The 21,910-nt window shown below is 32.3% G+C and overlaps 2 protein-coding genes across 2 annotated transcripts in view; both read left to right on the top strand.

Annotated features, from left to right (window-relative positions):
- LOC119687395 (tRNA-dihydrouridine(16/17) synthase [NAD(P)(+)]-like) overlaps positions 1 to 21,910 on the top strand; it is a 105,719-nt gene that overhangs the window by 4,737 nt on the left and 79,072 nt on the right. Inside the window, exon 2 of the mRNA XM_038101688.1 lies at positions 1,218 to 1,311. The gene's annotated coding sequence lies outside the window, so the exon portion shown is untranslated. The remainder of the gene's footprint in view (positions 1 to 1,217; positions 1,312 to 21,910) is intronic.
- On the top strand, positions 16,351 to 20,468 carry LOC119687394. The gene has a single exon (XM_038101686.1). The coding sequence runs from the start codon at positions 16,631 to 16,633 to the stop codon at positions 19,937 to 19,939; it is 3,309 nt and encodes a 1,102-aa protein (XP_037957614.1). The 5' UTR covers positions 16,351 to 16,630; the 3' UTR covers positions 19,940 to 20,468.

The raw sequence follows: 21,910 nt of genomic DNA on the forward strand, positions 1-21,910 counted from the left end.
TATGTATTAAATAATTAAAAATAGAAATTACTGATTGAAAACAATATATTTTAATTTTAAATTTTAATAAATGTTAATTTTATTTTAATTGGTTTTGTTTTAATTATTTTATTTAATTTTAAATTGGTTTTGTGTTTACTTTAACACAGTGGCGTAGACAGGATTGTGTCAAGCGGGGTTAGTGTTTGTTAAAAAAGTTAAACAATAGTTGCGAAATGTTAAATAAAATGTGGGTCCTAACATTACTCTTATGTGTAAAAATTGGTTTTCCACACTTTGAAGTCCCTTAGATATTTTAATTTAGTATATCTATATTATAAATAAATAAATTGAGATGAATTTTTTAATTTTTTTAAAGTTGTTAATTTTTTTTTGCATATACTAATATATTTATATTTTTGAATGTTTCACATATTTCACATGTTGACAGAACAGATTTATTAAGTTCTTTAACGTATTCGAAACGTCAAGAGACTCTACTGTATCTATTCCTACATATTGCTAAATTAAACGATACAGCGAAATACTTGTTTTTCAAAATTTTCACGAACACTTAAAGTCGGACAATGAAAAAAATTATTAAAAATAATTTTGACAAGATAGCTGTAAAACATTTGCTATATATTAAGACGGAAAATTTATTTAACTTATTTTAAGTTATGTTTTTAGAACAAGAAAGTATGATATATGATGATCATAGAGAGTATCTAGACTAACTATTATATATCTTAATTCCTATTGATGATTTTTTTAAAAATTCATTTTCCGTTTCCTCTTTAATACATTTTGAAATAGAAACAACTAATCTCAAAGATAAACCATTATTTAAGAATTGAGAAATATATCTAATTACTTTTTAGCCAAGCGAAGAAAAAATATAACGCCTAATACTTTTAATCCAGCCCAATATATATAAATATATATCACAACAACAGCTTCATACCAAAAAAATCTAAAACGTTCTTTGTTCGATACATAGATGGCGTTAGGCGTCATGATTTCAGAATTCTGTTATTTTTTTTGTTTTATTTTTTTGTTTTAAGTCATGGGATTACTAAAAAATTACTAGTGCAAGTCAGAATTTTACATAATATTAATACAAGTTCATTTATTTGCATTGATCATCTATTAATTACAAAAGGTTCATTCAAACCCATTCAAACAAACCCTAAGAGCATTTATCTTAATAATTTTTTGATGATCTGATTTTTTTACAGAAAATTGCACCAAATATTATCTGTCATCCCATATCTAGTTATCACAGCACGATCAATATATAAAGCTGTGATTATTAAAAAAAGACATTGACACGTAAGTAATTAAATTTATATATCTGAATAATTAATTTGTGAATAAATAATTCTATACTTTAGTTTATTATTATATTATTTGTGTTTATTTTTATTGTGTTATATTATAAATAAACATTAGGTCAAAACTTTTTGACACAAACTATTAAACAGTTTTTTACATAAATTATATCTTTGGTGGATGGACGTAGGCAAATCTGTGTGCTGTATGGTACTTAACAGGGTGCAGTGTATAACTGAACTCTATATTATTGCTGCGATGAATATTACACTATCCATTACGTTAGACCTAATGCTTCACTCAATGTCGTTTGGTGTTATAAGTAAACAAACGATGTTAATTCATTATCTCTAAGACTTAAGGGTATTTCATAATGCAAGGGTAGTAACTTTTGCCAACGGCTTCATTCTTAATCTTATCAATCCTACTTTAAAAATTATGACTTCATCTCTCGCATTCTTAATTTGGACAGGAAAGTTAATATTGAGTTCCTATCTTGTCGGAAGGTCCCTCATTAGAAGAGGGTTTAACCAGAGTTTGTATTTGCTCACTCATGAGTAGCTCACTAAAAATGATAAATATTTAATTAATTTATAATTTAATTTCCAAAATTTCAAATCTTTTTAAATCTTCTCTCTTAAAAGAATTCAATTCCGCTTTCTATTTTTTAAAGAGGTTTTTTCAAACAAGTACAACAACAAAAATTCATTTTATATTATTTTAATTAATTGAATTTTTGGCTGACCATACAGCCGTTTAGAGTATTGCCAAATACCCATCATCAGTGGTCTTGGAATTATCATTGGTTTTATATATAATTATTCGTAAATAATTTTTTGCGATTGCAAGTACCAGGAATCGAACTCGTGCCCTGCCGAATTTGAAGGTCAGCTGGACTCTGGTTGATTTAAGCGCTTCTTGAACAACTGTTCCAAAACCGTACTTGACTTTTATGTTCGCACATTTTTCTAGAGTTTTGTTCATTTGCTATGAAAGTTTTATTAACAAATTTACTTGCTGTGTTTATATTAGAACGAAATCATAAATCAGCTGTAGAAGAATTGAATTAATTAATTATATTTTTTATTTTTAATTGTTTAATATCAATACTGTTCTGTTTATAGAGGCATTATTTGTTGCATTTATATTTATATATTTTTTCTTATGTATAGAACCTAATCTAGGAACGTAGATTAGGTTCTAAACATAAATAGACATTTCATATTTTTGAAATATGAAAATCAAAAATCAATTGAAATGTTTATTGGTTGCCAAATGGTGTTTACACTTCGGAACGGATTTCCCACGTTCATCAATAAAAATAAAAAAGTAAGACATCATAAATCAAAGGAGATATTCCTGGCACTCTAACGTACTGACGCGGTATTATGCAGTTTTTATAAACAACATTTCGCATTTAAGGACTTGCGCTCATCGCTGCTTTCAGAGCTTTAATTGAATGTTGAAAGCTTTCGCTTCAAATTGAATGTCAAGCAATGCTCTCGGCGCAACTTGCGTCAATCATCAAGAAATTAACAGTAATTGAAACTGCTTGCCAGATTGTCTGCATGCTGAAAGCAGCTTCAATAAATATTGAAGTTGAAAGTCACTAATTCTATGCTTCGTTCAATATTGAAGAACGTTTATTTGATATGAAAGGAGTATTTCCTTTACTTTGAACACAAACAAAAACTTCCATTGTTTTTCATTTATGAGAGCATTTTTATTTATTTATTTGTGTTTTTTTGTAAATTAACCTTTTTTGTGTTTAGTTTATTTAGCTTTTTCTTCTTATGTTATTTTGTGTTTTTTTTGTTTCATTTTTAGTACTGTTTTTTCTATTTTATTTTGTTTTTACATCACGCGTCCCTTTTATTAATTGCTTTTGCTATTGATGTTGCCACTGTAATTGTTTGTTGTTATTGGCTTTGTCACTGTTTTGGTAAGGTTTTATATGTGTTTTGCTGCCACAATGGCTCTCAAGCGCTGTTGTTATCCTTTTTAAGTGTTTTTTTATTTATGCTTTTATTTACGAACTTATATGCATAAATATTTTTGAATTTTTAAGTACAATATCAACAAAATTACGTTACTATGAAAATTTGACACGACTTGTTTAGTATTCCCATTCCACCACAGTCGTTCCTCAAGTATGCAGTTCTTATTATGGTGAACTCAATGAGCAACCCAACCTTCAATATGTTTATAGGATTACTAAAAATACAATACGTTTTAGACAAAATTAGATTTATTTGGTATATAGTTTGCATAGTCTATTCCAAGGGTGTTACATTCTCAACAATGATTCTCTGACATTTCATTGTATTTTCTATAGAACGTATGCAGTTCTTATTATGGTGAACTCAATGAGCAACCCAACGTTCAATATGTTTATAGGATTACTAAAAATACAATAAGTTTTAGACAAAATTAGACTTATTTGGTATATAGTTTGCATAGTCTATTTCAAGGGTGTTACATTCTCAACAATGATTTTCTGACATTTCATTGCATTTTCTATAGATTGATTTACATTTGATCTTAAAACTCCTGTGCGGCAAGAACTGTCCTAGTTCAATTGAAATTAGGATATAGCTGTTACTTGTAACGAATAAACACGTCCATTCCTAATGTGTGCCCAAACTGCAGCACTACCCTCCATGATGTCGCCCATCTGTTCTCTTGTCCCTCTGCACATACTTATCTTAGTCCACATTTAGACTCATCCCCTTGTGGTACTTTGGTTTCTACGGCTGGACTCTGGTTGATTTCAATCATATGTTACCCTTACCCTTCCCGTTTTCCCCTAACACTAACTCCACCCATCGACTTCTCTACTCATGTATGCGTCTTGTAATCCTTACATGTTGTCTGTTTTTCAGATCCCGGCGGGCTCTGACAACAACAGTAACAACAACAACATCTTTCAGCATTTGGATATCTTTTAAAAAATACGATTATCAAGTCCTCTAATATATACTTCAGTTTCCCATTCCACTTCATCATTTCATACAAATCTCTTTCCTTGGAGCCATCTTTTCCAGTTTGGAAACAGGTAATAGTCACTACGAGCCAAATCTAGAGAATACGTTGGGTGAGAAACCAATTCGTACCGTAATTCATTTAATTTTGCCATAGTTTTCATTGGTATGTAAACGGGTGTGTTATCCTGCAAAAAAAATTTTTTTGCTTCGACAAATGTAGTTGTTTTTCCTTGATTTTCTCATTCAATCGATCCAATAATATTCAATAGTAGTCTGATGTTATTTGTTTTTTCCTTTTCCAAATAGTCTATGAAAACTATCCCATTTGAATCCCAAAATAAGAAAGCTAAGACTTTTCCAGGTGATTGTTAAATTCGTGGTGGTTTGGGAGCTCTACTCCCGTACTCTACCCATTTTCTGGCTTGTTGTGTTGAAGAACAACATCTCTCATGTGTGAAGTGATGGATATATGTTTCATCAATTGTCACAATTCGACACTCACAGTCAGCTAGATCGTACATAAACATTTCTAAACAATGTTTTGAATGACGAAGTCGTTGTGGTTTGTTTACCACCCATCTTGTTGAAAGCTTTTTCATACACAATTATTCATGTAAAATAATTCGATACACGTTCATATGATATGTTTATGATATCGGCTAATTCATGCATTTTAATTTTTGTATAATTCCAAAATAAATAAAATAAAAAAACTTTTTGCGTCAGTATATAACAATCTATCAAACTTGGATCTATCATTTCTCTCCAGAATCGAAACGGCAGTCAGTAGTTTCATTCATTAAAACCAGCGTTAAGAAGCCATTATGAACATAAGGTTCTAGCATCATTTTGTCTGTTTCATAGTTTTTGTTTCTGATATAGCGAAATCGCTAACACTTCTGATTAGTAGAATTGCTTGCTCAGCTCTTCTTTCACGATGGACTCAGCGTAATTTGATTATCTTTCTCTACATTAATTTCTGTTCAATTTCCCATTAATTTGTACTAGCAAAAATACGTTGAATAATGTTCTTCAGGGTGGAATATTTTTCTAAAGATGAAGATATTTCTTCTCTTTATTGTACAAATTGAGGGCACTCCACTGAGTAACCGTTACTTAGGCAGATAGGGCAGTATGTCTCATTTCCATATTTAAAGCGATATAAGTACATTCTAAAACAATCATGTCTACTTAGCTGTTGTGTCATGTAGAAACCTATTTCTCCAATTTTATGTGAATTCAATCTCTTTTGAACCGAATGTTAAGCATTTGTTGATATTATATATTACAATAGATAAAGCAGTATCTATCTGATCTTAATTGGTGAACTCTGTAATATTTGTGTCCATAAATCTAGAAAATAGCTTATGCAGTACCCTCTGCTCAAAAAGTATCCGGATTTTGTTGTTTGTTAACTACTCCTTAAGTAATAGACCTTTTTCAAATTTGTTTTGTTATGTTGGTACACCCTTTCTTGACATATGGTACAAATTTGAGCGCAATCTGTCAATTAGTTTGTTTACAACAGCTGTTAACGTGAGACTACCTCAAGTGCATTTAGTGATTTTTACTATGAAAAATTCTTGTTGTACGCGATCTTTTGACCAAACACGGTACCACTGTCATCGCTCAGGCACCATTTTCGCCAGATCTGGATCCGTACGACTTTTTCCTGTTCCTGAAACTCAAATTGCTCCTTCGTGGTAAGCGTTTTGAGTCGATTGAATCGGTAAAAGAAAATTCGCTGAAGGAACTAAAAGCCATATCTTCACGGGCCTACGAAAAGTGTATGGAAGATTGGGTTAAGCGTTGGCATATGTGTATCTCTTCAGAAGGAGCATATTTTGAAGAAGATAAAATAAATTTGGATTAAAATTTAAATTTGTGTGTTTTATTTACAAAATTCGGATACTTTTTGAGCAGAAGGTATACAATATGTAATATTCATAATTCGATATTTCTATATTTCTTATTTATAGTACTTGAATAACAATATGAACACTTTCTTAGGTGATTTCTGTTATTTATTATCTTTCACTACCAAACAAATTTTCAGTCAATAGTCATTATTATTAAAGAGTTTCGGCTAACATATCTAGACTTATAATATTTAACATAGAAAAACACTTTTTTACGGTATATATTAAATTAGATTTAAATTAATAATATTCGTGTCTGCAGTCACAGAAACGTAGGCCTATATGCCTAAGTTTTTAAAAATGTTACGTTTTTTATATGGGTTTGTTTGTGGATGTTGACAAATGTGTTTCCTTCTCAGTCACGAAAGCACGAAAAAGTTGGCTTGAATATGAATATTCGTTATATATATTTGTTTATGTTTGTCTGTATATTTATTATAAATGGAAATTGATAGAATTTTTATGTTGCTGCACGAATACGCTTGACTTGTCTGCCAAAAATTTTCCATTAATTTCCAAGTCGCATTCAATTGTTCACTTTTGCTGTCTTCCTTCTGTGAATCAGGTGTGCCAATTAAAGTGAACTTGCTTAACAAGAATATAAAAACAAGAACATTAATACCATGTAATAAATATATATATGCATATATAATATACTTATATGATGATATGACTTAACTTTCCTAATTTATCATCCATTTGCGGTTTCAATTGAATTGGTTTAAGGTGGCTACTAGCAGAACGCAGCTCTTCTGATAATTAGCCCGTTCCCATAGAAAACTAATATTTTTTGTTTTTCTTGTAAATTAATATGGTTTTCAGTTTAAAAATGTGATATGAAAAATAAAATCAATATACATAGTGAAAGTTCTCTTAATTCGACAATGACGAGTCTAGCAATTTCCCCCGGTTATGAGAAGTGTCCATTATTTATAATGTACTTTATGTAAAAAATGAGAACTGATGACTAAAAAAATTGCAACATTAAGACAAATATCTGTTTTTGTGAGCATCCGCTTGAAAGCAATTATTTTTGTTTTAAATCGTCGTAAACATAATTTATTTTATCTCGGGAGATGATTCTATGATCCCAAAAAAGATGCAGATACTGAAGGTGACATGCATCTACTGAAGGTGAATTTTAATATTTATCGAGATACTGAGTGTCAAAGAGTCGCAGATTCGAAAACAAGCTTTAGTCAAAAAACTTCGAATATCTCAAGAATGCTTGGATCAAAATGTTTAAATTGTTTCTTCGAGATATGTTATGCAGATAGTCTTACTATGATAAATAGTCACGACAGTCTTATTCATTTTCTTTTTCTGCTATTACTATTTTGATACTTTTTAGTTGTGCCAAAAATTTGGCAAATAGAGGATCTGTGCGAACTATGTACTAGAATCTGGTCACAGACTGACGATCAAAAGGCTATAGTTTGGCATTGCAAAGATATACTAATAAAATCGCAAAATAATTTAGTTACAGTACAGCATGTTAACCAATGTAACAAAATGTGGTGTTTCTAATATCGAAACGTCATATTTCGGCATGAAAGTCACCGAAAGGGTCAAAAGAGAGAAAATTGCACCATCAGAATAGCAAAATCAAGACTAAGGTGATGATCATTATCATTAATTTAACGAAAATTAATTCACACCACAACGCTAAATGGTGAACGTTACCTAAGAATTTTACTACAAAATCTTTGGATCAAATTTTTGGTCAAAATTCGACAAATTTGTCTGAAATATCGAAAGTAAGACACCTAATCTACAAGTCGCATAGAGAAACATCGCACGAAGCTATCTAGTCTACACGTATCCTTAACCGAAAAAGATATTCTTTTTGATCATTCATTGTTTTTCCCTCCTTTGGTTTTGTTTATTCCACAAGTCGCACGAAACTATAAAGAAATAAAGAAATAGAGAAATAATAATTTTTATTTCTTTTATTAAAGTGAAATTGAAGATAAAAGCAAATTGCGTTGTTATTATTCCGATCATCCAAAAGATTTCGATCAATAAATTATAGACAATTCCCGCCAATATGGTTATTTTAAACGAAATATCAAATGAACCATTCCACTCATAAATGCCATAGCACTAATTATGTTTATGAAATCAATCTAATCGGATCTGAGACAGATTGAGATTGTGTATGCCGGAGTGTGGTATTTACATAATTCATAAAGTTGAAAAAAGGTCAAAATTATTCTTACTCTTCTTTCTCTTCTTCTTCTTCTTCTTTTTCTTATTTTTCGTCTTCTTTCTCTTCTTTTTTTTTCTTTTTTTTCCTCTTCTTCTTTTTCTTCTTTTTTTTTCTTCTTTCTCTTTTTCTTTTTCTTCTTCCGCTTCCTCTTTTTCTTCTTCTGCTTCCTCTTTTTTCTTTTTCTTCTTCTTATTTTTCTTTTTCTTCTTATTTTTCTTTTTCTTCTTCTTATTTTTCTTTTTCTTCTTTTCATTCTTCCTCTTTTTCTTTTTCTTCTTTTTTTTTTCTTCTTTTTTTTTCTTTTTCTTCTCTGATTTTTTCTTTTTCTTCGTCTTTTTTTCTTGTTTTTCTTCTTCTTATTTTTCTTTTTATTCCTTTTCTTTTGCTTTTTCTTCTTCTTCCTCTTCTTCTTCTTCTTCTTCTTCCTCTTTTTCTTCTTCTTCCTCTTCTTCTTCTTCCTCTTCTTATTCATTTTCTTCTTCACCTTCTTCTTATTTTTCTTCATACAAATATCTTATTATTATCAGTTCTAAAGGTTTGGATTGTAGTGAAGTTTAACCCAAAATCAAGAAATTTAAATTTTGATCCTGCCAGGCATCAAAGTTTTTGTTACTTTTTCACTTGTCGCTTCTTCTTTATTCCGTCATAGTAAATACGTGTTTTCAATTTCAATCGTTTAAGTTGGTAGTCTCAAATTTTGTCAGACATTAACAAAGACAACCCCCTCCGGTGTGTTTTAATATACCAAAACCATTTATAACTGAAGTGAGGCGTCAAGAACTTTAGTTTTCACACAATTTTTTATGACTACGTAGATGTACTCGTCGTCGTCGTTGTTGTTGTTGTTGGTACTTACATTGATAGGGAAGCAGCAGTGTTAAAGAGCACTTTCAGACACGTGACTGTGTACTCCACCACTCACAGCTATGTACAGCGTCATGGAGCATGAGTGCGATTATGATTTCCGAGCAAAGCACAAAGTAAACACAAGTACTGGAAAGTCATTCCCTTACATACTACTCGTATATGTTGTGTATGTAGATTGGTTGAACATTGAAAGAAAGTTTGAGTGATGTTAAGATGTGCGAAGCGATGGGATGCGATGCGATGCGGTGCTATTGATAATGGCACAGCCTCAACAATTTCTTGAAATACTTTAGCCGCAACATTTATGCATCTCCCACATTCGATTTAACCATGTGGGTGACATAAATAAATGATGCCCCTTGACTATAAATAAGGAACATAAAAATCTGGCACAACTCTATGGTGTAAAAGTGTTGTAAGTAGTAAGGTAGTAATTTAACGAGTATCCATGGGAGTAAGCGATTCGGTTAGTTGGTAAGTATGTGGGTGGAGGAGGGAAGTGAGTCAGCCGTAAAACTTGTGCTACTGCAAAACTGTATGATTAAGTGTTTTGCTGGCTTTCTCCTAGTATTGTAAGGATGTGCGTATAAAATTTGTAACAAATTAATTATTTAAGTTGTTTGCCAACAACGCTGAATGTGCTGTTAACGATGTTCGTTTATTTTAATTTGGAACACATTTTCCACAGATTTCTGTAGGTTCTGTTGTGTGTTAGTGTCGCTTAATTAATTCTATGCCTACAGTCTTGGCTCTTGGATGAGATAGAGATTTTAGCTCTTGCGAATCTTTGCCAATTTTTCTCTTTATCTTATTTTTTTTTATTTTGTGCGCTTAACTCTTTCGTTTTTCTGCATAATTGTCTATTTTAATTCTATGCTAATCTGTATTCAACATTTTACTTAGTGAGGATTATTATCAAAAATTTTTAATTAAATTTAATGCAACATCGAAATTCTTATGCCACAGTGCGTATAATAAGCATATTTGATTTATATTTTTGTTGTTTTATATAAATAAAACTGCAGTAAATATAGCACAACTGTTGATAGTTTTTAATATATAGTCAAACTTCCATTACTCGAACTTCTATAACTCGAATTTTCTATGACTCCAACCAAATAGAGTGCAACACGGCTTAAAGAGTAAATTAAATATAATTACAAAATTTTCTATAACTCCAACCAAATAGAGTGCAACACGGTTTAAAGAGCAAATCAGAGAGACTGATTACTCTAAGATTAGATAGTGGTAAGTAGGATAGCCTGTCAATTTTCGCATATAACTTCAGGGCTCTGTCTCTTAGCATGTCGTTTGTGCGGTTGTATCAAGGCACTTTGAAGAGTCTTCGGAGAGCCTGACTTGAGCGGCTTGTAGCTTTTGTATAGTAGAGTCGGCAGCTTTGCTATACGCGACACACCCATAAAGTAATTTCCATAAGTCGAACCTTTATTTTACAAAATGGTACTACGAGTTATGGAATTTTGACTGTATGATATTTAAAAAAGATAATATGAGATAAAAAACTTGTAGTTATCATCATACATTTTAGGGTTAGGTTAGGGTAGGTTAGCTTAGAATCTTTGGCGTAGCTTAAAATACTGTTTAATTGTAGGTATTATAATTGATCATGATCTTTAAGACAGAGAACTCTTGAAGTGTTGAGTCGCTGCCGTACATTCGCTGACCCAAGGCAGTGTAGAACAATTTTAAGTTATTTGCAAAGGAAATAATAACAGAATTATGTCCCACGCCCATGTGTGCGACAAATTGTGGTGCGTCATGACCTTGTTTATATACTACTCAGAATCAAAGTTACTTCAACTGTGTTATTTGCAAAGAGTAACATTGATAACATATATGATATTTTAATTCATAACCAATCCATTGACAATTTGAATGCAAAGCCTGCAACAAGATTTGTTCAATATATAGAACTGTATTTTAATTCGTGATCGTCGTAAAATACATTGTAAATACAATTACAAATATTGCAATGATCTCCAGTTTAATTGCTTATACTAATTTAAAGTATTTATTATCATATTAGGACATGTTGCAACGTGTGTCTTGGGCTCCAAAGCTTACTTTACCAAAAATAATGACCCGCTGTGATCCCATAAATGACTCACCGTTCGTACGCTAAACCTGAAAAACCAACTTAAAGGTAGAAGTCTCGTACATCTTTTGTACGAACAGTGTTGCTTTAAGAATACACGACTACCCTACCTGACAAGTTGATAACCCTGGCCATGTACCTTAATTTTCAAAGGATGACAGTTCTGCCAGGATTTGCCAGGATGCAAGGATTTTGACTCTTCTATCAGCGAATGCTAGTCACTCACACATTAGATAAGGTAAAAATTCCTTTTCATCTGCAGAATCACAAGCCAATAACAAAAGTTATTACAGGTAGACTACGTCTAATTGTATGCTTCCTGTATACATAGAAATATGTTAGCAGCGATATCGTAGTACTGCAGAATCCGCAGAAGAAGAGTTATTACAGGTAGACTACGTTTAATTGTATGCTTCCTGTATACATAGAAATATGTTAGCAGCGATATCGTAGTACTGAGTTGGTTCTACTTTAATTAAAGTAGCTGACTGGTACTAATTGAATTTTGCCATATATGCGTCATATTAGTCTTATGGTGTGACAATCATCTCTTTTTATCAGAACATCCTTACATTATAAGGAGCATATAGTCCTACGGTATTGGTAAGATTATTACCAAAAAAACAAAAATATTTTTACTTAAAGCAATATAAAAGAGTCTGAAAGAGTAAAAGCGAAGTCTTCAATAATATCTAAAAGACAACTATCAACAGCAACAAGTTATTGCAGTAAGTTTTCAATGACTATAATATTTTCAGAAATAGAACTCTAGCCGGACTTTTAGTCTTGTGATTAACCTACGTCAAAGCATTTCTTGTGGTAGTATTTCAAGTCATTGTTATCAACTGATAAATCAATGACTGTTCCAGCTTGGAAGTATTTACAAAATGAGGTTCGTAAGATGCTTACAATTGATTGTACATTAAGACTGAAAAGTTTTCGGAAATTCTCATTTAAAATTCGCGCGCTGTATATTTTTCGATATTTTAAGTTTATGTAGTTTGGCAGCACTGTCCTTAATTACTATGCCAAAAATGAGCTCGATCTGTCAGACAGTTCGTTTACGGCAGCTGTTGAAACCAGTTCACCTCAGTAGTGCGTTGCGAAATGTCTTCGACGGTCGTACGACCGTCCTGGAAGGCTTTGTACCACTCATAAACTTGAGTTTTCGATAAAACTGATTCCCCATAAGCCTTTTGTAGCATTCGCAACGATTCTGCACACGAAATTTCGTTCGAAACACAAAATTTGATGCAAACTCTTTGTTCAATATTTTTTTCCATTGTTTTTTTCGCAACGCCCTACTGAGGTGAACTGGTTTCAACAGCTGCCGTAAACGAACTGTCTGACAGATCGCGCTCATTTTTGGCATAGTAATTAAGGACAGTGCTGCCAAACTACATAAACTTAAAATATCGAAAAATATACAGCGCGCGAATTTTAAATGAGAATTTCCGAAAACTTTTCGGTCTTAATGTATGTTGGTACATTCTCATCATAAAAAGCTTCTTAATGTGGTTTTCATCCGAATTAATCATATAATCAAAGATTGAATATATGAGCTGTGTTATGTTTTCTGATCGTTCTCACGACGACTGCTTTTTGTTTAGCAAGACTAATTCTGATGATTTGCTTGATGTTTCATTAAATACACAACTAAATAATTTTTTATATGTAAGCATACATATCTATGCTAATAATACTTGATTTGTTAGATTAAATAATAATAATAAATTAAAATATGTAAAATAATTGTTTACTAAAAGTATATTTATTTTGCAACGTAGTAGTTCTCTTTGAGTGCTATATATTTGATGCAGTGCAAATATATAGCACATTATAAATATTATATCTATTTAAAATGTATATAGTGTATAAATATAATACTCATCTTGCTAAATACTTTTTCATGGGTAACCAAATAAATGTCATTTGAGGTTTTTAATAATATTGTGCAATTTTATTCGGTGAACACAAACTTCGTCATTAGATCTTCAATTTTTTTAATTTATATCCAAAGTCGTTACCTCATTTTGCCGACATTAATAATCGCTGACACTCATACGACCACAATGAACAACACAGCAAATTAACAAAACTCCAGAAAAAAGTGAGAACATACAAGGCAAGTATGGGTCAGTTGCCTAATGAACACTGACTTCGAGTCTCAAATTTGGCAGGGCACGACTTCAATTCCTGGTATTTGCAGTCTTAAAAAAATTATTTAAGTATAATTAAATATAAGACTACTAATAATTTCAACACAAACAGAATAGTATTGAAATTTAAACTAAAAAAAAAAATAAATAAAATATAATTAATAAATTAAATTATTCTATTCTAAATTCTATTATTCTATTCTTTTTCGGTTTTTGATTTCGTTCTAATATAAACACAGCAAGTAAATTTGTTAATAAAACTTTCATAGCAAATTAAAAAAACTCCTGAAAAATGTCAAGTACGGTTTTGGAACAGTTGGTTAAGGTGCGCTGATTCTGAGCTTCACATTTGGCAGGGCACGACTTCAATTCCTGGTGCTTGCAGTCTTAAAAAATTATTTAAGTATAATTAAATATAAGACTACTAATAATTTCAACACCACTGATGATGATTATTTGGTAATACTCGAAACGGCTGTATGGTCAGCCAAAAATTCAATTCATTAAAATAATATAAAATACATTTTTGTTGTTGTAGTTCACTATTGTTTCGAAAAAACCTCTTTAAAAAACATTATGTTTATTAATATATCTATAGCTAAGGTCTAGCAAAATTTTAATTTGAATGCCGCTACCGCTCTTTATGTTTACTAACATATTAACAAACAACACGACACATTCAGTAACCAAAATACAACCGATTCAATCGTAAATAAAGTTGCATGCAACACATTTTGCCGGCTTGTGCTCATATTTAGTAGAAATCTGTTCTGTTTGCCAGCAATAAATTTATGTGAATAGTATGCGCTTTTACGTGTTAGCATGTCTGTATGTGTGTGTGCGTTCAAACTCATATAAGCTTGATTTGATGATTTGAATTTGCACATTTCATTTCGTGTGTGTGTGTGTGTGTATAGAGAAAGCTTGAATTGTTCTGCTACTGCTACTGCAATAGTGCAATAATAGAAACTTTCATCATAGATTTGAGAGTGAAGAGTGAAGAGTGAAGAGAATGTAGAGAGCAAGTTGAAAATGAAAGCTTTGTGGTGGAGCTTTTGCATATTCAATTTCATTTCAATCAAATTCATCAGTTAGAAATGCCTACCAGCGACTTTCAGTGAAATTTGAACAACAGTAGCGGTGCGAGTTTCAAATGAATCGGTTAATAGACGGAGGTTTAAAGGCTTATAAAAATAAATGATTATTTATATTGAGGAATGATGTAAAACATTAAATATTTTAAAATAAATTAATTGAATGTTTTAGTATTAATAAAATATATTATAAAATATATTATTTAAATTTATATACTAATAAAATGTACCAACAACAAAAATTAAAAATCTAAGTGTGCATAGCATACAACTTTTAGTGTAAAACCGTTTCGGTGGAAGTTTCATAGTTAAAGGATAATACAATTGCAGTCATTAGTTACCCCGAAACACACCCACACCAGCGTTTGACAAGTGAATGAAATATAAACAACCCCTGTGCGAGTCATGTGAATTTCAATGAAAGTACAAAATTCAAACAAAAAACAACACAAAAAATAAATAAAAAACAAATAAATGAAAAAAATAAAATAAAATAAAATAAAATACAATACGAAAAGCACATAGAAAAATGTATGAAACGCGTGGTTTTATGTGAAACAATGTACAATTGTTAAAGGATATAAACAAGGCAAAAGGACACACAACTAATGCTCGCCCCTTGTTAAAGTGTAGTGTGTAGTGTGTAGAGTGTAGTGTGTAGTGTGTAGCCTGTTTAAATTATGTTGTAATTGTTGCTATTGAATGTCAATTTATTATGTTTTTATTGCTTGACAACGACAACGAAAGCGAGAACGACAATGAACACTTTGCCAAAGTACACTCAGCAGGAGCATAAACAAAAAAAAAGTTATAATTGCGTCAAAGTGTGACAACAAAAGATATCCTTTTTCCTATGCGAAGCACCGTAAATGAACGAATGTGTTATATAAACACTCTATACTATACTAGAAAAGTATATTGTTAAATCCAACCAAAATTATATGCTAATAACAGCTAATCTTATTACACACACTTTATAATCATTAAGTAAGAATATTTTTAAATAAAAAAAAAGAAAAAAACTAATTCTATTACAAATAATTTGTGCTGAACATTATTTGTGCATTATTTATCAAGCCTTCAGCACAGCAGAAAAGGACTAAATCTTGCAACAAACAACCTTGACCAATTTGCATGGCTGAGTAGTGAATGGCAGAGTTTACGTTTGTGTCTATATAAGCAGCAGCTTAAGCGACCCAAAAACCCTCAAAGACAATAGCTTGTACTTTATAGCCAACAGACAAGCTGGCTACAAAGGCACAGTCAGTGTTGTTGCATTGCTTGTAGGCACTCCCTTCCTGCCGTCGCCACTTCAGCGCTTGTAAGTGTTACGAAAGATTTCAAGTGAACGTGGACACGTTGAAGAGAACGAGAACTTTCCGTATACGCAACCGGTAGAAATAATAGTTTATACTTTGTCTACTGAAAAAGGACATCAACTTAGTAGCTAACTGAAAATTTTGAAGAAGCTAATTAATTGCATAAACTTAAATATTTAAATATAAGAATATTATGAATAAGAAACTTAACAAAAAAAAAATAAAAAAAATTTATTCGTGCTAATAAACTAGTGAATAATATAAATATATAAATGTGAATTTACTAATATTTCTTATAAACTATGGCATAAAAAAGTATTTCAATAAACAATTAATTTAAATAGTAATAACAAAAAAAAAAAAGAAAAAAAAAACAATAAACTTTTATTTACTGCAACTAGCATTTAATTGATCAAAAGCTTGCTTTAAGTATTGCTGTAATGTTTGAAGTCCAGTCTAAGTTCACATGTATCACTTATTTCATATATTACTACTACGACTTTTCTAACCACTCGTTTCATCAAATCCAACAAAAATTGCAAACACTAACGCGACTACAACTAACTGAGAAGATCGCCTGCATACAACTTAAAAAAAGTTTTTATAAATTATTTTATCCTGTTTTAGTAAATAATACAAATGCTGTTGAAAAATGCTCCCAGAGCAAATACAAACAAACCCCACTAACGGATCTTTAAAGCCGCCGCAGAATACCGTACAAAACGGTTGTGATAATATTATCACCATAAGCACTACAAATTTGAACGAGTGCAACAATATAATTAGTTCAGCTGATACCGTAGAAGCATTAAAAACATCAAAAAGCGAACTTAATGACCAGACTATATTCGAACAGACTACAGCTAACAATACTTCCAGTACGAAGTTTGTACGATTCCTAAGTAAAAGCATTATTGCACCAACTACAGCTACTTCTCCATCAGCCACACCTACTACTACGTGCAATATTAACAATGTAACGACCGAACAATCACACCGTTTTGAGTTTTGCAGCATTTCACAATGGCTTTCATTTCAGGATAATATCGCTGATGTGCATCATCGTAGAGGTAGACGTTTGAATGGGCTACAGTTACCATTGCATCCGCTACAAGTGTTTGGCTGGCTGGTTTTAATATTGTTCGGCTTTGCTTCGTTTTGGTTACTTATACCATCGTTCAGCTCTGAAATTCAAGGACCATTATATGGTCTGATCTCTGGCTTATACATTGTGCACGTCGCCTCACACCTAGCTGCATTGCTTATCGATCCAGCTGATCGCGAGTTACGTCGCATACATCGCAACGATCGCATTGTGCCTGAGTTTGATCGTAATAAGCACACACATGTTATTGAAAACGGCCGTTGTCACTTGTGTAACATACGCACATCCTCGCAGCGCACCAAACACTGTTCCGTCTGTAATAAATGTGTCGGTAAGTTCGATCATCATTGCAAATGGTTAAATCATTGTATCGGATCCCGTAATTATGTGGCATTTCTAATGTGTGTCGTGAGTGCAGTGATCGCGACTTTGGTCATTGTTACGGCAGTGATTGCACAAATCGCTTTGTATTTTGTGCAGCCGGAATGGTTGAATTTTTGGTTCACCCATTCAACCTCAACAATTTCAACGTCAACGACTACATTAGCAACAACGAATAGTTCTAGTGAAACAGTGGCATTTGTGCTTAACAATAATGCTACCGACTCCTTCAAAACTGCAAATGCCTCATTCGGTTTAGATTACTTTGCTAATAGCAGTGTGAATGTTAGCACCTTGCTACTGGAAGATGATTTTGAAGGTACAAATGCTACAGCAACTGCTTTGTACGATAATATTTCTTCACTAGCTACTGATGCTGTCAATGAGAGTATATTTGTCAACCTCTCTGCTGTGAATACAACAGCTGGTAGGACAATTGCAATAAGTAATAACTCTACAATAACAACCATTGCTGGCATAGGTGTAAACGACACCATCTTCTTAGTGCTAATAGGTTTGCTCGGCTTGCTGGCTGCGATCACTGCTGGTTTGTTACTACATCTATGCTTTTTTCATATATATATTTCATTCTTGGGACTTACAACTTATGAATACATACGTAATCATCGACAAGCTCAAGAGGCGAAAGCTAAAAACTTGCTCTCCACTCTGCCAAAGTCTGATGAACAGCACTTCTCAAAGAGTCCGTCCAAAAAGACTAAAGATTGCGGCCAAATTTACTTCTGTTCCACTTTAAGACATCCAAATTCTATAAATGCAAAGGATTTGCGTTTTTTCGAGTCCCGTAAATTAAACGTAGACAGCGACGATGATGAAAATCATACTGCTAAACTACATTGCTGTGCCAATTCTAGGGAATATCATCAAACTGCCTTGAAGACTTATTACATGTGTTCGCTTCTAGAGGAGGGTGCAACTAGTCCTGCCATGACTATACCACAACTTGGTGGCAGAGACAATCTTATTGATCAACAATCACTTGCACATAACGATGCAGCTGATTTTAAGACGTTTCACTGTTGCTCCACATTCGCGGCTGCTACTGCACAGCGGAAAGTTAGTGCAACCACTACAAAATCCAGTTTAGTGACCGATTTTGAGGCAGCAGCTGCAAGTCTGAGCGCTCGGCGTTCTTATATGCAATTTACTGAACAATGCACTTTTTGTACATTCCGCATACGTAGTCCAATTGTAGCTAAAAGGAACAGTATCAGCGCAACCAGTACAAGTACGATTGGTGGACAGCGCTTACCAACTAAAACGCAGTTAAGCAAAAATTTAATGTCAACTAAAACATCAACAGCTGCTGCAAATAATATTGGAGCAGACCATCAGCGATGCTGTATGAAGGCTATTTCGAAGCATCAACGTTGGCGCAGGAAATGGAATTGTTGCTCTAACGTACCTGACAGTCCTGATGTGCCCAATGACATTATAGCCGCTTTAGCAATGCGACATCAGCATGACTTAGCTGCGGGTGCTGACAAGAAAATTAATGCCACCGAAATTCCAGTGCATTTCATTAAAACAGTACATAATAGTGCCACTGGCTCTGGGGCTGGTGTAGCACCGTTGGCCACTTCTCCACGCAGTGCCAATCTGAAAACACAAAGTCGTAACCGCAACTCACGCACGTGGCCTGTACCTAGACTACGTCATATGATGCGTATGTTAAATCGTTATCGTCGGCCACGTTGTCGAAATCTTAATACCGTCAATGCGAATGGCGAACAAATAAAACAAAATCAAATCCGCCCATTGCAAGTGCAAAACAATGCTAACAATTGGTTTTATCAACAGTACCAACAACAACAGCAAGAACAAAAGTTTCTACAACCATATAAGGAAAACTTGCAACAAAACTATTATGATAGCAGTTCCCCACAACCACCATCATCAACGACTACCGCATCAGAACGCAGCAGCGATCCGAGCACATATAGCGATACCAGCAGTATTACAACACCAGGTTCCACACAACCAAATACTGTAGAAACAATTTTGCCCACATCCGTAATTAGAGATGACATGTCAATGACATATACCACACCTGTTGGTATTACCTTGCCACCAGCTTTACCACCACCAACTCGTCGCAAAATACCAAATCCTACCGACTTAGAAGAACTTGCGCAGACGTTGGGATTTGCATCACATCCGTCCAGCAATGATACAACAACGCTGTCAGCAACACAGCGTTTCCCTATAATAAATAATGTCTATCGACGTCAACGGCGCAAACATTTCTTGCGAACACGCTCGCCGACTTTATCACCTATACATGAGTCGGGATTATCCAATCCAACTTCACCACAGCCCTGTCGTCACAACACTAACAATAGTTCTCCAACACCGACATTGAAAGCAGCTGCAAATAATACAAATGAATTGTTGCGAAAGACTTCCTCAAATAATTCATTGAAAAGTGTTAGTTCTAATTCCAGTAGTACCTAAATTCTTGGAACCGAAGTATACGGGAATATGTTTTACATACATAAATATAATAAGTACATTTTATTTATATTATATATTGTATAAATAAGTAACGCTTAGCATATCTTTGTGCAGTTTATTAGATAATTTATAAAAAAAGTGCGTGGGACTTCAGTTATGCAGAAGTATAGCTGAAAGAAGTACAGGGAAGACGCTATTAAAATTTTTGCAAAATAATTACATTTAGAGAAAAGATTATAGTAAATGTGTTTATAGAATAAATTTTATTGCATACGATTTAATGAAGATAAATTTCTTAGTTATTGTCTTCTGTCACAAAAAAGTCGGTAGGTAGCAAAACTTTTTATTGTGAGATAAGTCATAGTAATTTTTTTAACATGCCAAAAAAGAATTCGGACAATTTCGAATTAATCAAAGGCGTCCATTTAACCCATATTGCAATGAATAAAGCGTATATTTGAATAGAGACATTTTGCGGAACTTGTGCTAAGAAATCTATAATATATACCCTTAAACTTAAGATGATGTTGATTGTAAGATGAAAAATTTAAATAGATTTTTTTTGAATATAATTGGTTTTATCTAAGTTTATAACAATATATGAACTAAATAACTTTAAATAATAGTTTCAGAAAGCAGAAGTATTTTTCCATTCAATAAAATTTTTTATTAAATTTTTTTCAAGTTCCAGAGAAAAAAAATATATGATCTATTAAATTTACTTTGTTAGTTAAATGATATCACTCAAATTATTTTGTGTTCACTATATATATATATAGATTGATTAATTGTGTTTAAATATAAAAAGTAATAATTTATAAATAACAATTAGGTTTTATATACATTTTTTAATAAATCTTGTTTATTTTATAAGTAAAAACATACTGTACAAAAGTTTTTAGTCGGTTTCAATTACTGAGACCTACATTTAAAGTCATTTTTAATTGTGGTCGACATGCTTGGTTCAAGCTCATGTAGTTTATCTATACAATATAGATACAAATACAGTATATAGATATATAGATATATATACAATATATAAATACAATATATCTTTAATATTTAATTCCATATTTATACTTCTATAATCAAAATGATTATACTTCCCAATAGTATTTATTTAGTTTGGTGTGTTTGGCTATAAAGTTGTGCACACACCCCCTTGTTGGATCTTCACCGAAACCAACTAAAGATTATATGTATTAGAAGTTAATTATATGAACATTATGGCTCATGTTATGTAGAGTGTTATGGGCACGTCAAAATTAAAATTGTTGTCGGTGATGAGAGCCGAGACTTTGTGTAACTCATCACGTAGTCAAAACCGTTTTGTATGTATGTATATATTTCCTTTAAAATTTAGGCATAATCAAAAAGTACGAAAGTAATAGTAAAAATATGAAATAGTAGAAATATGAAAAACTTATTTGGCATCATAGCCCGAAAGAGTCAATTTTGACGTGCCCGTGACATTCTACATAACATGGACCTATTAAAAGTTTTTAGCTACTGATTTTTATTCATTTGTACGTGGTTGAGTTTAGTGATTTAAATCTTCGTTGATTCCGTTGAAAGGTATCCCCTGTAAAATGGGCATACTGTTACATTTGGCTAGAGGTGAAAAAAGTTATGCAAAAAATGAATATTATCTGAACATAATATTTTTCATTTTGTTTGGGTGTCATGTTATGTAGAGTGTCATGGGCTCGTCAAAATTGTATATTTTGGGCTTTGACGAAAATGTATGTTATGCAGAGTGTCAAAGAAATTGTAATAATTTTCTTCTAAATAACACAAATGTTGACATTTATTGCTGAATAATATTGCTTTGCCTAAGTGACGAGGCATTGATAGCTTCATCTCTCATGACCAAATTTAAACCGACATATTGTTTCTACTCTCACTCTCAATTTAATAATTTGCATTGAACACAACAACAATTTGGGTTATGACGAGCCCATGGCACTCTAC

The sequence above is a fragment of the Teleopsis dalmanni genome, chromosome X (genome assembly GCF_002237135.1).
Source record: "Teleopsis dalmanni isolate 2A chromosome X, ASM223713v2, whole genome shotgun sequence".
Classification (NCBI taxonomy): domain Eukaryota; kingdom Metazoa; phylum Arthropoda; class Insecta; order Diptera; family Diopsidae; genus Teleopsis; species Teleopsis dalmanni.